Raw genomic sequence first — 14,544 nt, forward strand, 5'->3', positions numbered from 1 at the left:
CCTAATAATGATGGGGAAATATTTGTTTTTATGTTAGTGCTATGTTGCTTTTAACTTTGTCATCATTAGGGCTTTCTAATTTTGCAAGGCATAGTAATGTAGAATGTACCTTTGTATTGGTGACATTCACCTTTTTACAGAAAGCCCTTTTTTGAGGGCTAATTTAGCACCTAATTGGTGATGAGGCCTTGTGCTAGCCCCAGGTGGATGAATTTCACCCAGTGTTTGATCTTTCATGGAATCAGTGTGTGTGATTGTTTTGTTTTGTTGTTGTTTTATTTTCCCCTTCCAATTTCTATTTGGCCCACCTAACCCTGACTGGTACAGGATTGTTCCCTGCAGTATATTCTCTGGTGACTTCAAACAATGGGCTTCCACCATTTCTCTGGAGGGACAATTCCACTGTCTCATAGATCTCACTGTTATATATATATTTTTTTCAGATATTCAGTCTAATTTGTTCTTTGCTTAATTTCATCCTTCTGTTTAAAACTGCCTAACTAGGTCTTTGTTGAGCAATGTAGAGAGAGATACTGGGAAATGCACCTTGCTGTTATAGTGAGGCAATAGCTCCATGATGGGTAACAATGAGACTATTTTATTGTTTAAAATGTGATTTTTCTAAATACTCTGAATTCTATGTACTTATTTGCAAATTACTGTGCCTCATGGTGTGTCCAGGGTAGGATTAGTGGTTCTAATCTGAGGTTGTTTGAACAAGGGGTTTCTGAGATACAGCTCCCTTAAAGAATCCATGACATGAAACTATTATGGTTCTTTATAATTTTTTCTGTACACACTTGGGCCTCAGACTATGGCTCTGATCCTTCCCAAACTGGTATCATCTGCTCAGGATTGATTTCAGATAAAGAGCTGACTGCAGTAATGAAATTTTTCTAAAAATTACCTCCAAAGTAAAATTGTCTAGGAAATTGCTATTCCACAATAGGAACTGAGATAGACTTTGAGAGAGGGGGATGGAGAAGGTACTATAAGATGAATGGGTCAGTCTGTGACAGGAGCACTAAGAACTATTATATCAGCCTCTGTTCATCTTCATGGGGTGTTCTTATAGATTTGAGAACATCCCACTGAGATGACTGAACCATTTCATACCTCTGCCACCAATGTTGCTGAGGATTGTGCAGAGCCCCTTCCCTCTGAAGAAGAGTTTGGGGCTCCCTGCACTCTGTTTTGCTGCCTCCTGCTGGTAGACGTGCTCTTCATAGCCCATCAGTCACCATTTTCTCTCTTTTTCCTATGACTTCCTCAGTCCTACTGGAAGGGACAGGAGACAGGCACAGCTGGTATCTGAGTGGCAGTAAGGTTCCAAGGAAGCCGCCTTGTGCCCTTCCCGCCCCCACAATCGTGGTCCTTTCCTTATCACCACCTACTTAAAAAAAAACAAGGAAAATTCACTGCCCCAAAACACTGTTAGTGGAGAATTAAGGTTCACTGGCAGTGCCTTGTACCCTTCCAGAGCATTAAATGTACCTATCCCTAGACCTCTGAAAACCAGGAAATCAAAAATTACGAGGTTCGAGTATCGGTGCTTTCAGTGTCCTGGAAGAGTACATGAATTCAGTTGACAATGGAATCATGAGCTAATCTGTAGTAATAGTGACCAAATTTATTTAGCTCAAATGATGAAGATATAGAAAATGTTGCAAATTTTAGATTTTTATTTTTATTTTTTTACTTGAGTGACTTCAAGATTTCTTTGCTTACTTGTGAAATTATTGCTAACAGTGACATCTTGAACTAGGTGTTATTCATGTCCAGACTTCCCCCAGTCCATCATCTCTGGCACAGTACCTCACTCCTGATGGGCAACACTCGTGTGTTATTCGAGTCCTGGGTCACTCATACACATTCTTTTTTATTAATATGTTTATTTTAATTTAAGCATGATAAATTATATTAATTCCAAGCTTTAAGCACTCTTGGCATATATTAGAAATGCAATCCATAGCAATAAAAATACCATTTATTTTAATATTGGTTTGAAAAGCTTTCTGATGAGGACAAAAGGAATGAGACCATGGAAACACATTTCCACTTCTTCTTGAAGACGTTCTTCTCCATATGGTGGATTTATTATTAAATAGTATCTTTTTAGGATGAAAAGCTGTGTTTGACCGTTTGCATTATTAAATAGACCGTGGTCTACACTTGAAATTTAGATTGACCTACCTTTGGCGCACGGGTGTGTGTGACCTAGCCACCGTTGTAGATTCAGTTAAGGTCAATGCAAGAACTCTTCTTTCGATTTAACTACCACCGCTTAGGGAGGTAGATGACCTACATTGATGGAAAACCGTCTTCCGTCAGCGTAGGAAACATCTATGCTATGGTGCTACACCGGTATAGCTGCAGCACTGCAGCTGTGCTGCCTGTTGTATAGAACATGCCCTATGTTGTTCCTTGGTCATGTTCTGCAGGTGTAATATATAAAATGTTGGTCAGACTAGGAATTTTGTGAACTGACTTTTCAAAAGCTGTTTGATAAACTTCTCTTTCTTGCTAGGCTGGAAGTGAAGGAGAGGAAGAAGATAAAGAAGGAAAAGAACCCAAAGCAGAAGAGGAAGAGGAGAAGAACAAGCGCATGGACAAGAAACGCAAATTGAAGGAGATGTTTGATGCTGAATATGATGAAGGGGATGCCACATACTTCGATGATCTCAAAGGGGAAATGCAGAAACAAACTCAGGTACAAGCTGTCATCTTAGCTATTTGTCTGACTATGAAGCCTCTTAAGTACCACACACTCTTTCTCTGGGGGACTCTTAGGGCACGTCTTCACTGGCAACATTAAAGCACTGTCATGGCAGTGCTTTAACTTGGCACTGGGAGAGAGCTCTCTCAGTGCTCTGAAAAAACTACCTCCAGCAGGGGAATAGCTCCCAGCGCTGGTGACTTTACTTGAGTGACTTTAAGCTCGGCTCCCAGTGCTGGTGCACTGTCTACACTGGCACTTTACAGCGCTGAAACTTGCAGCGCTCAGGAGAGTGTTTTTTCACACCCTGAGCGAGAAAGTTGCAGTGCTGTAAAGTGCCAGTGTAGACAAGTCCTTAGTTTCAGCAACCACTGATAGCTTTTGAGCATTTATGTGCAAAACCTCATACATTTAGAGGGATGTTTTTAATGGGTGAATAGTGTGATTCCATTACCATTTTTAAAAAAACAAAATACTAAGTCTTTTGAAGCTCTTCCTTTTAATTGACTTATTGAGTCATTATTGCTATTAAAATGTGGCGCTCGCCTAAAGCTACCATGTAAATGTTAGCTGTGTAGGGGTTCCCAAGCTGTGGTCTGTGGAGCACTTAATGACGGTTTGCAGAGAGCCAGCTGGTCACATAGTAGGTGTTTTCAATGGAAAGAAATATCATATGGGAAGGGGATATTAAATTTAAAGCAAGTGTAGTCTGTGATTTACCTTTAAAGAGATCAAATCTTTATTGCACTGATTACAGCTACAAAAACAAAAATACTTCGCTAATAATTACTTATTCTTTTAAGCAATTGTTATGGTTGCCATATGAATATTAAGGCATCACAAGCAAGTAAGTAGGTGTCCACAAGGCAGAATATACATCAGAATGTATACCACACTTGAAAAATGTGAGAACCCCTGTTCCAGTTGTGTGATGAGAATTTTCAAAGACATTTGAGAGACAATTTGAGCTGGTAACTCTGCTGCAGTGTTTAGTTGTTAAATGAAACACTGAATGTAGTTTTTAACATACAGTAGCTTTTTGTATTGCACTAACATCTTTTTGAAGAACCTTGCTGATTTATATCATAGTGTAAGGTTGTTTTAAAAAAAAGGAGAGACCCACAGTGCACACCATCTTCTTATCTAACAAAGTCTTGCTCAGATTAGCCATTAACTCAGCTGTACGAGTTTGCATTAGTCTCTGACATAAGTACCAAACAACTAGACCTTGTGTTCTAATGTGCTTGCGTAAGAACACTTAAAATGTAAACAAACCTCTTCCAGTAAAAGAATGAGCCAATTTAGAGCTCCTGCACTTAACGCCTGTTAGGGAAACATGTATTATAGTGATCCTCAAGCAGTTTATTGCCAACACAGGCCAGAGAGAGAGCGAGAGATCCAAGTATATTGGAGAAATCCAAAGACTTCAGACATGTACTTGAACCACAGGATTTATTCTATGTGTTAGACTCCAATGTCTGCACAAACAGCATCCAGAACAATCAGCATAGCAAAATATGGCATAGCAAAATATAGATATTCCTAGCAGTACAAAAACAGAGGGAAAGAACCCTCCTGTTTCAAGCATCTTCTGTTAATTATGTAGAATCTTAGGTACACTGAATCTCACAGATAAAGACAGGCCCTCCTCTAGGGCACAAGTGCTTAGATGATTTAGGAGCTCACATTCCATTTTCAGAACTGATTATGGTGCCCAGATCATTTAGTATCATAGAAGATTAGGGTTGGAAGAGACCTCAGGAGGTCGTCTAGTCCAACCAGCATCAACTAAATCATCTCAGCCAGGGCTTTGTCAAGCTGGGCCTTAAAAACCTCCAAGGATGGAGATTCCACCACCTCCCTTGGTAACCCATTCCAGTGCTTCACCGCTTTCCTAGTAAAATAGTGTTTCCTAACATCCAACCTAGATCTCCCCCCTGCAACTTGAGACCATTGCTTCTTGTTCTGTTATCTGCCTCCACTGAGAACAGCTGAGCTCCATCCTCTTTGGAACCCCCCCTTCAGGTAGTTGAAGGCTGCTTTCAAATCTACCCTCACTCTTCTCTTCTACAGGCTATACATGCCCAGTTCTCTCGGCGTCTCCTCGTAAGTCATGTGCCCCAGCCCCTTGATTATTTTCATTGCCCTCTGCTGGGCTCTTTCCAATTTGTCCACATCCTTTCTGTAGTGAGGGGCCCAAAACTGGATGCAGTACTCCAGATGTGGCCTCACCAGTGCCAACAGAGGGAAATAATCTGCTGTCAGTGCTCCTACTAATGCAGACCAATATGCCATTAGCCTTCTTGGTAACAAGGGCACACTGCTGACTCATATCCAGCTTCTCATCCACTGTAATCCCCAGGTCCTTTTCTGCAGAACTGCCGCTTAGCCAGTCGGTCCCCAGCCTGTAGCAGTGCATGGGATTCTTCCTTCCTAAGTGCAGGACTTGGCCCTTGTCCTTGTTGAACCTCATCAGGTTTATTTTGGCCCAATCCTCCAATTTGTATAGGTCACTCGGGACCCTAGCCCTACCCTCCAGCATATCTACTTCTCCCCCCAGCTTAGTGTCATCTGTGAACTTGCTGAGGATGCAATCCATCCCATCATCCAGATCATTCATAAAGAAGTTGAACAAAACCAGCCCCAGGACAGACCCCTGGGGCACTCCGCTTGATGCTGGCTGCCAACTAGACATCAACCCGTTGATCGCTACCTGTTGAGCCCGACAACCTATCCACCTTATAGTTCATTCATCCAATGCATACTTTTTTAACTTGCTGACAAGAATACTGTGGGAGACCGTATCAAAAGCTTTGCTAATGTCAAGATATATTACGTCCACTGCTTTCCTCATATCCATAGAGCCAGTTATCTCGTCATAGAAAGCAATCAGGTTTGGTAGGCTTGACTTGCCTTTGGTGAATCCATGTTGACTGTTCCTGATCACCTTCCTCTCCTCGAAGTGCTTTTTGTTATTTAGGTACTTTTTTTAGGCACTTTAGGCACGTATTGAAATTTTACCCTAAATTCAGTATTCTAAGGATCTGTCCAGAAAGTCACTTGTTTCTTCTGGGCACTGTACTCAAGGTAGAGCAACATGTCCAGATGTGTTTGACTTTCCTATATAAAGCTGGAACCCTTGTTTCCTAAAGGGAGCTGCAAAGGAAAGGATTTGTGGTGGCAGACGTCTGTTACTCTGAAGTCAGTTACTAGAACTATTAGGGCTATCCAGATAGATACCATATAAATTAGTGTTAATTTGCTTTTCAAGTAAAACTGACACCTTTTGCACAAGCCTTGTTCATACATGATTTTTAATGTTCCATTTTCTACCCGTTAAAACTTTTCCTCTCCATCTTTCTCACATAGCTTAATCGGGCTGAATTTGAAGACCAGGATGATGAATCCAGAGTTCAGTACGAGGGCTTCCGCCCTGGGATGTATGTTCGAATAGAGATTGAGAATATCCCATGTGAATTTGTGCTTAATTTTGACCCTCACTATCCAATCATCCTGGGCGGTTTAGGCAACAGCGAAGGAAATGTGGGATATGTACAGGTATGGAGCCAAGGCTGTGTGTGCTGTGATAGTGGTACAGTTGTGTTTCAGTAGGCATGGTATTGCTGTTTGTTTTTATTTCCTATTTGGCAAATGTAATTAATAGCTAAAAAAAAATTTGAGATAGATCCTTCATCTGAAGGTCCTTACGCTGAAAAAAGAAAGAGCTTTCGGCATGGTTAATTTAAAAATCCAATGTTTGAGATTGTAACTTGTCTGCTATCCTGTTTTAATACTAGTTTGATAGTCAAAAGGAAAACCAGTGGTGGTGTTGTTTTGGTATTTATATTACATTAGCACAAAGAGCCTCCTCCCCGCATTGTCCTAGTTGCTGAACAAGCTCATGCAAACACATTTGCTGTTCCCTAGGGTCTATAATCTAAGGCTTTGTCTATGCTACAGACCTTACAGTGGCACAGCTGTAAGGTCTCCTGTGTAGCTGCTCTATACCAGAGGAAGAGAACTCTTCCACTGGCATAATTAAACCACCTCTGATGGGCAGCGGTAGCCATGTAGGTGGGAGAGCATCTCCTGTTGACGTAGCACTGTCCACACCAGTGCTTTTGTCAGTGAAACTTTTGTTGCTCGGTGGGGTGTTTTTTCACCCCCCCGACCAACGAAAGTTTTACTGACAAAAGCGCTAGTGTAGACAAAATCTAAATAAGGCAAATTATAACCAAAAGTTTGGGAAAAGGGATAGATAGATGTGTGTATATGTATGTAATCTGTGTGTGTGTTGTATTTTTAAATAGATGAAATGCCAGCTATCTTGGTTTAAGTCACCCTGACCATCATGAATAGACATGTTTGGAAAAAAAAAAAAAAAGTTCTTTGGTGGTTAAACAAGCATTTAGGAAGGGTGGAAATTGCTTCAATAATCACTGATATTAGGGCTAATGCTGTGCTTTTAATATTGTTACTCTTTTTTCTTTTAACTAGTTACGTCTGAAGAAACATCGTTGGTATAAGAAGATACTTAAAACACGGGACCCTATAATCTTCTCCTTGGGGTGGAGGCGATTTCAGACTATCCCTATGTACTACATTGAAGATCATAACGGGCGTCATAGGCTTCTTAAGTATTCACCACAACATATGCATTGTGGAGCGACGTTTTGGGGTAAGGATTACTTAGATTTACAAATCTACAACCATGTGGTAAACTGCAAAACTCCCTAGCCTTAGAGGAGGCATTAGGAATTTCCTATACAAATAACCAGCTGATAACTTTGGGAAAGAAAGAATCACTTGAAACAAATGTTTATTCCTCACAGGATATAAAATACTACTAAGAATTAGCAAATATGCAGTATAGTTAAGAGAGAGAAGGGAGGTCAAGAGAGAACTATCTGACTCCTTCATGCAGGGCTCCAGTCAAATTCTGATCAGCCTGCTGGGATATTGCATCAAGGAGGAGCTGCTGACTATATGTCCAGAAAGAGAGAGCATGTTATGGGCCCAGTCCTGCAAACACTTGCTCATAGGAGTTACTTCACTCACACAAGTAATTCCATTCACTTCAAAGTGGGACTACTTATGTGAATAATGTGTTGAATGGCTAGTTTAACCTGTCTTATGTTTTTTGGTGGGGGATATAAAATAAATCATTCTAAACACACTAATATTATTTCATCATTCTGAGACTACCTTTAAACAGTAGCCAGTTTTTGGTTAGCCGAACACGTCATAATTTGTTTTATTCAATTTTGGTTCTAGGCCCCATCACTCCCCAAGGGACCGGATTTTTGGCAATTCAGTCAGTCAGTGGCACAACGGTAGGTTTATTGTCACAAAATGTTACTTGGCTCTTTCTGTAGATCATTGTATCAAACAGTGAATTTTATTGGAAAGCGTACTTATGCTAAAACAAGGATATGACAGGATCTTAGAGGACCTTTTAAAATTTGTAAGGCACTCAGATATTGTGGTGATGATGAGCATGGAATGAAGACAGAGAGAAGAAGCTAGATAGATACTTCATTTGGTAAAGGTTTGTATGGAGGGATATACTCCTGCTCCTGCTAGTCTTATGTTCCAAGTGTTATAGGATAATCTCATTATAGTGAGATCAGATTAAGTGAAGGGTAGTGACATAGCTGACACAAGAGTTTTTTCCTGCACTGTGATTGATCTGAAACCCTGTGTGCCAGAAATAATACAGGTGTCTCTTCAACGTTGTTGATCAGTGGTGATGTGTATACTATATTAAAGTATGCTTTTGGTTGTATATACGTTTAGACTATGTGTAACTCTTAGAGCACAGATTCCCAACTGTGGGTCGCACCATAAGCAGATGGATTTGCAGGGTCCAGTGGATCTGTTTCAGCCTGCAAGACGAAGTCATCTTCCCCTGAATGTGTCCGGACTTGTTTCACAGACACTTCACTAGAGGACTGCCGTTTTGTAGATCAGATGCCTCCTGGTATGACATTTGTGGAGCAGGTCTGGACACATTGCCTATGTGGAGTTGGTTGTGCTGATGCCAATTTGGGCATTTGCACATCCAGCTGTGAAAACATCCAGCTGAGGGACTTGAATGTAGACAATCCTTATCTGTGGGCAGCAGCCTCATCAACAGAGCATCCTTTCTACTTAAGCTGGTAGGAGCCCGCGCTAGCGTTTTCTGAAATGGAAATTGGCAGTGGCTTGTAGGGGCCCTACCTTAGGGAGTTTATCTTCTTTTATGCCACTCTGAGCACCCTTTTGGCATTCAAGGGTAAAGAATCATTGTAAGTCACTGTCTCTGTGCTGCCCTAGTTTCACCACACATGTCCTGGCCTCATGGGCTTAACAGTGAATTGCTCTTTCTGCTTTGTGATAAGAGGCACAATGAACTCATTTTTATGCATAGTATCTGCTTCAACCACCAGTAGAGAGTCTAGTGATGCAGTCATGAACAAAAAACAAGAGTCCAAGAAAAGTGCTCATAAATGATGAGGCTTTTTTTAATTATGGCTTCATCAGAAAATAAGACTAGCCGTATTGGGTCAGACCAGAGGTCCATCTAGCCCAGTATCCTGTCTTCCGACAGTGGCCAGTGCCAGGTGCACCAAGGGAAAGAACAGAGCAGGAAATCATCAAGCAATCCATCCCCTGTCACTTATTCCCAGTTTCTGGCAGTGTTTTAGTCAAGAACCCCTGACTTAGAACTAGAGTTTTGATTCCCAGCACATACAGATGTACATGTGTTAGCTCTTGTTGAGCTAGCATGCTAAAAATTAATAGTGTGGCTGCAGTGAGTGACAGCACAGGAACTTCACAGGGGGTTCAGGCGAGTTTGTTCTAGGCACGGCTGGCCTATGTTGCTATTTTTAGCATGCTAGCTCCATGAGAGCTTGAGCAAGTAAGTCTGTGTGAGGTGGGAATCACAACCCTCGCTCCAAATGTAGGTAGGCCTTTATTGTACGTACACTTGTGTGCACTTGCACCACATATTAAGGAATTCAGATTGCTCCCTGGCGAGCCAGGTAGTAACTCTGAGGGGTTGTTTTGTTAACCGAGCTCTGAGAGAAGGGTGTCTTTTTATATGGCCTTACTGTTTGTTTTTTAAATATTTAAAGGATATCTTCATAATATCTCAACAAGAGAGGTATGGTGGTTATTACAATAACAAGGTCCCTTTGCTCTGAGCCATTCTGCATGTATGTGCGTGTAAAATTCTTTTTAATGAAGAAACAGTGCAGAGTGCAGTAGAAACTGGGGAAAAAATCTTAAAGGTGACTTTAAAATTCATTTGAATAGCCAGTCTGAATAGCTCATTAATAGGTGCTAGGGATGTGACATTGACAGTAACTCAACCAGTTTTCATGAAGTTGATTTTAGTTTGCCATGCTGCAGTGCTGCAGCTAAAGTTGTAAAGTCTGTGAACTCTGGTTATGACGTGTCATGAAATAGTACCTGTCAAGTGAGTTCTTCAGTTGCTGCAGTAGGATTGTTGTTATACACATTTAATGATCTATCAATCATCCATACTGTTGTATATTTCAGCCTGATTTCCGGATAGCTGCCACAGGAGTTGTGCTTGATTTAGATAAATCCATAACAGTCGTGAAGAAATTAAAGCTGACTGGTTTCCCGTTTAAAATTTACAAAAACACATCATTTATTAAGGTATGTATGTGTACTGTAATCCTGCTAGAATGAAGGTCGGAAGGAAATGCATCTTCGGGCTCTGTTCTTCAGTCTTTTTGAGGCAGAAATCTCAAAGTAATGGGAATTTTGCTGAGTCAGGGATGTTGCATAGGGTTTTTGGCCTTGTAATTTTTATTTAAAGCATATTCAATACATTTTGTAAAAGTATCTTACAAGGAATATAAATTATTATCACTACCTCCATTAGCTAAACCTCACTCTTGTAAACTCTTTGTGCCAAATACAGTACTGTCTTCCAAAGGGTTTCATAAAAGTGGGGTGTGGATAATCAATTGGCCTGCTTGCCCAGTGCCTGCCATTTTAGCAGAATGTTAATCCAGTCTCTTCCTTCTCCAGCAGGGTTTGGTCCTATAGCATTTACAAACTGCAGGACGGAAGCTGAGTTCCTGCAGAAATTGAGTTCCTGTACGGTTGTGGAGCTGGCTAGGGGAGGAGGTGGTGTAAGACTGAGTTTCCAAGGAGCCAAACAGCTTTAATGAAGCCTGCAGGCTACCCTAAATCAGGGAAACAGAGCTTTAGGTTAGGGGACTTGGGGCTTGAGCCTGCAAGTTGCTGAGTGCTTTGCACCCAGTCCAACAAAGCACTCAATTACTCACTTAACTTTACACCCATGAGTAATCCCATTGACTTGTATTTTATAAATGCAGAAACTCATGTCCTAGAATGCTGCATTATATTAGGTACTCCCCCTACCCCTCCAGTAATTTAAGGCAGTTACACCTTACAAGACACCTGCCAAATGTTATGTTATGGCAAACAAATCTTCAAAGGAGAAATGAGAAGATGCTTTCTAACATGTTCATGGTTGAGATGGGTGGGTGCAAAGATGGAAACCTGAAATTTTACCTCCATTTATATGGTGTAAATTAGATGATTATCTTAGAAGAAAAAAATAATCACTATCATAAATTCTTAATGTGATCAGTGTCAGTATAAATTTAAGAACATTTTATTATCCCAATTCCCTGTTTATGGTAAACTGCTTGGGGATTATTGTTTTTTTGTGGCCTACTCAAATCTGTATAGAGAATGGTAAGATTGTAATTTATTCATAATAAACATGCCATCTTTAATAAATGGTCTATAATCTTTGTGTTTCACAGGGAATGTTCAATTCTCCATTGGAAGTGGCTAAATTTGAAGGGGCGGCCATACGCACTGTGAGTGGTATTCGAGGACAGATCAAAAAGGGTCTTAGAAAACCCGAAGGAGCGTTCAGGGCAACATTCGAAGACAAGCTGCTGATGAGTGGTGAGTAACACTCTCCAAATAAGAGATCCTCATCCCATGCCTTTCCTCCTGCTTCCCCGAATATGTAAGCACCATTTGTATTCTTGAATCTCTAATAACCTAAATGTGAATTCAGAAAACAGAATCTTTTGAGTATTTATCAGATGTGGTGATGAATGCGTGTGTGACAGAGTTGGAAAAGAATCACTTATGTTTGGTTCTTTTCGATGATGCCATCACTGAGAATAATAGGAAGTACAGATGTAGAAGGTCTGTTAGGTGACCTATTTCTGCCCTCAGTGTTAGTTTGTTTTGTAAACTATATTCTGGAGAACTTAGAACTCGGTTTGCCTAGAGAACTCAGGCATATGCTGTATATAGCGGTGTGAGTGCTAGAAAGGGACTTTTATTGTGAATCAGAGGAGAGTTGATAGCTCTTAATCAGAAGCTTTTCTGTCGTCTGATGTGTGATTACAAAGCAGATGTTTAATTTTTTAGTGATCTGCTGGGGATTCCCTACTTGACTGCAGTCGGATGATATGTGCATCAGGTCACTGTGCCCTATGCTCTGTTCTCATATGATAGTAGTTACACCATATTGAATTTGTGCTAGTGGAAAATCGTAGCAGCATATTGCTTGGTTTTGAAAAACATGTAGAGGGAAGACTAATTATTTGGATATGCTGCTGTTGATAGGCACAGACTATATGTGACCTCCTTTGCTATAGATCATTATATGTTTTTTAATCGGGTAGGAATATCTAGTACAGTGATACTCAACTTGGGACTCTTCAGGAATATGCTTCTCTTTGTGTAACTTCTATGCAGGTTTTGAGGAGTTCAGAGGTATTAATACATGCATTGATCTGCCTGATGTTCTAGAGACTGAGAATAAGAGCAGTGCTCCTGTTGTAAAATAGAAGTTAATTTATTGTGTGGTTTGCAATTCAGTTGACTGCCTTATTCAAATGATGTTTGCCTGTAGTGTGGATACAGTAAACCACATTGTGAAAAGCTATGTGATCATGTTCTTTCCTTTCAGATATTGTCTTTATGCGGACTTGGTATCCTGTTTCCATCCCAGCCTTCTATAACCCAGTAACATCCTTGCTGAAGCCAGCAGGTGAGAAAGATACTTGGACAGGAATGAAGACAACTGGCCAACTGAGGCACGAACTGGGGATCAGACTGAAGCAAAAGAAAGATTCTCTCTATAAGGTATCTTTTATATTCTTGCAATCTGCGAGTTAAAATGTGTGTGTGTGGGGCCTCCGCTGTTCCTAAAATCAGTGTAAAATTAAGTGCAATGTATATACATGTGTGTATGTATGTGTACATCTCTTCACTCACAGAGTAGTTGTCATGGCCTTTTTTGGGTGGTCTGCAGAGCAAGAATCAAGTTGTGGGAGATCGAGGTGTTGAGTTGGATGGTGGATCGATGAGAATTTACAAAGTGACCCATGAAAAGCTGGAGAACCAGTGGGACATCTAGATAAAATGGCATTGAGGTTGATATAGGGAGACTTCTTAATTACCACAAAGACATTTGTCCTGGATGGCAAAGCTAATATCCATAATCTCGTAAAACCACATCATAGGATTTTTTGAAGACTCATAAGTGATAAGGGAGCTGTGAGGTATCCCCACCACCTGAGGCAGCAGGCCATCATGGGCAGTGGGTACCTCTCAACTCCCTGGTCACCACAGTGGGGGCAGAGGGACCTCAGCTGCACCCCAGCCACCATGGCAGGGTGACCCTGGAACTCTGAGCCCCCGGGGGTGGTGGGGACCGTGGAGCTCCCAGCCACCGCTCAACTGCCCAGTCCCTTCCCATTTTATCATGGATATTTTTAGTAAAAGTCAGGGACAGGTCACGGGCTTCCATGAATTTTTCTTTATTGCCCATGACCTGTCCATGACTTTTACTAAAAATATCCATGACAAAACCTTAGCCTTAGGTTCACCTGCGTTATAGTATGTCTATCATACCTAGCCAAGGGCAAGAAAGAAAGAGAACTAATTTTATTTGAAATGTAAAATACTGTGCACAGGAAAAGTGTTATAGAAATATGACTCTTATGCATGTGTGAAATTTGTTTTTTCAGCCAATAGTGAGGGAGAAGAAGCATTTCAATAAGCTCCACATTCCTAAAGCACTCCAGAAGGCACTGCCATTTAAGAACAAGCCTAAGAATCATGAGAAGAAAGCTAAGCCTACGAAGGACCAGTGGAGACCAGCTGTTATCAGGGAGCCTCATGAAAAGAAGGTAAATATGTTTTGATGTGAAATTAACACCTCCCATTTAAGATGGTGTTGCTTGGATCATGTGTGACTGTTTAATTTTAGGATCACTGAAATGTGCAGCTATTGCTAAAAATGTGTTCCTGGGATTATATCTTGCCTCCAGCCATCATTCCATCTCTGTATATGGTACATACCAGAGCTCTGTGCTTAATTGGTCCTGAGCAGACTACAGAGCAAATTATTGCTAGGAATTGTTGTAGTATATCATGTATGGCAAAAATGTGTCTCCCCAATTCTCCTAGTATGTCCTAGTCATAGTGTTCTCAAGACGTTTAGGTCAGCGGTGTGCAGTTATCACACTATATGGGAGTTTTAGTTATATAATTGCCTGCTTCTCTTTGCTCTTATGTTTGCCATCCATTAATAGTAAAGAGATGCTTCGAACACAAATCAAGAAATTGATGCAGGATTTGGAGAAAGGTAGAAGGTTTGTAAGAACGGGAGGATGTAAACCTCAATTTAGCCTTCCTGTAAAGTTAAATAATCTTATGATAATGATGATGCACAACACTTTTCAATAATACCTTCAATGCAAGGATCTCAAAATAGCTTCATAAATAGTAATTAAGCCTTTAATGTTCCC

At 40.8% G+C, this 14,544-nt stretch overlaps 1 protein-coding gene and 1 long non-coding RNA gene across 2 annotated transcripts in view; one reads left to right on the forward strand and one right to left on the reverse strand.

Annotated features, from left to right (window-relative positions):
* The window catches only part of LOC127054338 (uncharacterized), a 788,041-nt gene that overhangs the window by 568,948 nt on the left and 204,549 nt on the right, over positions 1-14,544 (reverse strand). The window lies entirely within an intron of this gene.
* Positions 1-14,544, forward strand: part of BMS1 (BMS1 ribosome biogenesis factor) — a 40,786-nt gene that overhangs the window by 24,494 nt on the left and 1,748 nt on the right. The window contains exons 15-22 of the mRNA XM_050959992.1: positions 2,528-2,710; positions 6,086-6,274; positions 7,214-7,394; positions 7,991-8,049; positions 10,262-10,384; positions 11,530-11,677; positions 12,699-12,874; positions 13,762-13,923. Coding sequence (XP_050815949.1) covers positions 2,528-2,710; positions 6,086-6,274; positions 7,214-7,394; positions 7,991-8,049; positions 10,262-10,384; positions 11,530-11,677; positions 12,699-12,874; positions 13,762-13,923 — 1,221 coding nt within the window. The remainder of the gene's footprint in view (positions 1-2,527; positions 2,711-6,085; positions 6,275-7,213; positions 7,395-7,990; positions 8,050-10,261; positions 10,385-11,529; positions 11,678-12,698; positions 12,875-13,761; positions 13,924-14,544) is intronic.

The sequence above is a fragment of the Gopherus flavomarginatus genome, chromosome 6 (genome assembly GCF_025201925.1).
Source record: "Gopherus flavomarginatus isolate rGopFla2 chromosome 6, rGopFla2.mat.asm, whole genome shotgun sequence".
Lineage (NCBI taxonomy): Eukaryota > Metazoa > Chordata > Testudines > Testudinidae > Gopherus > Gopherus flavomarginatus.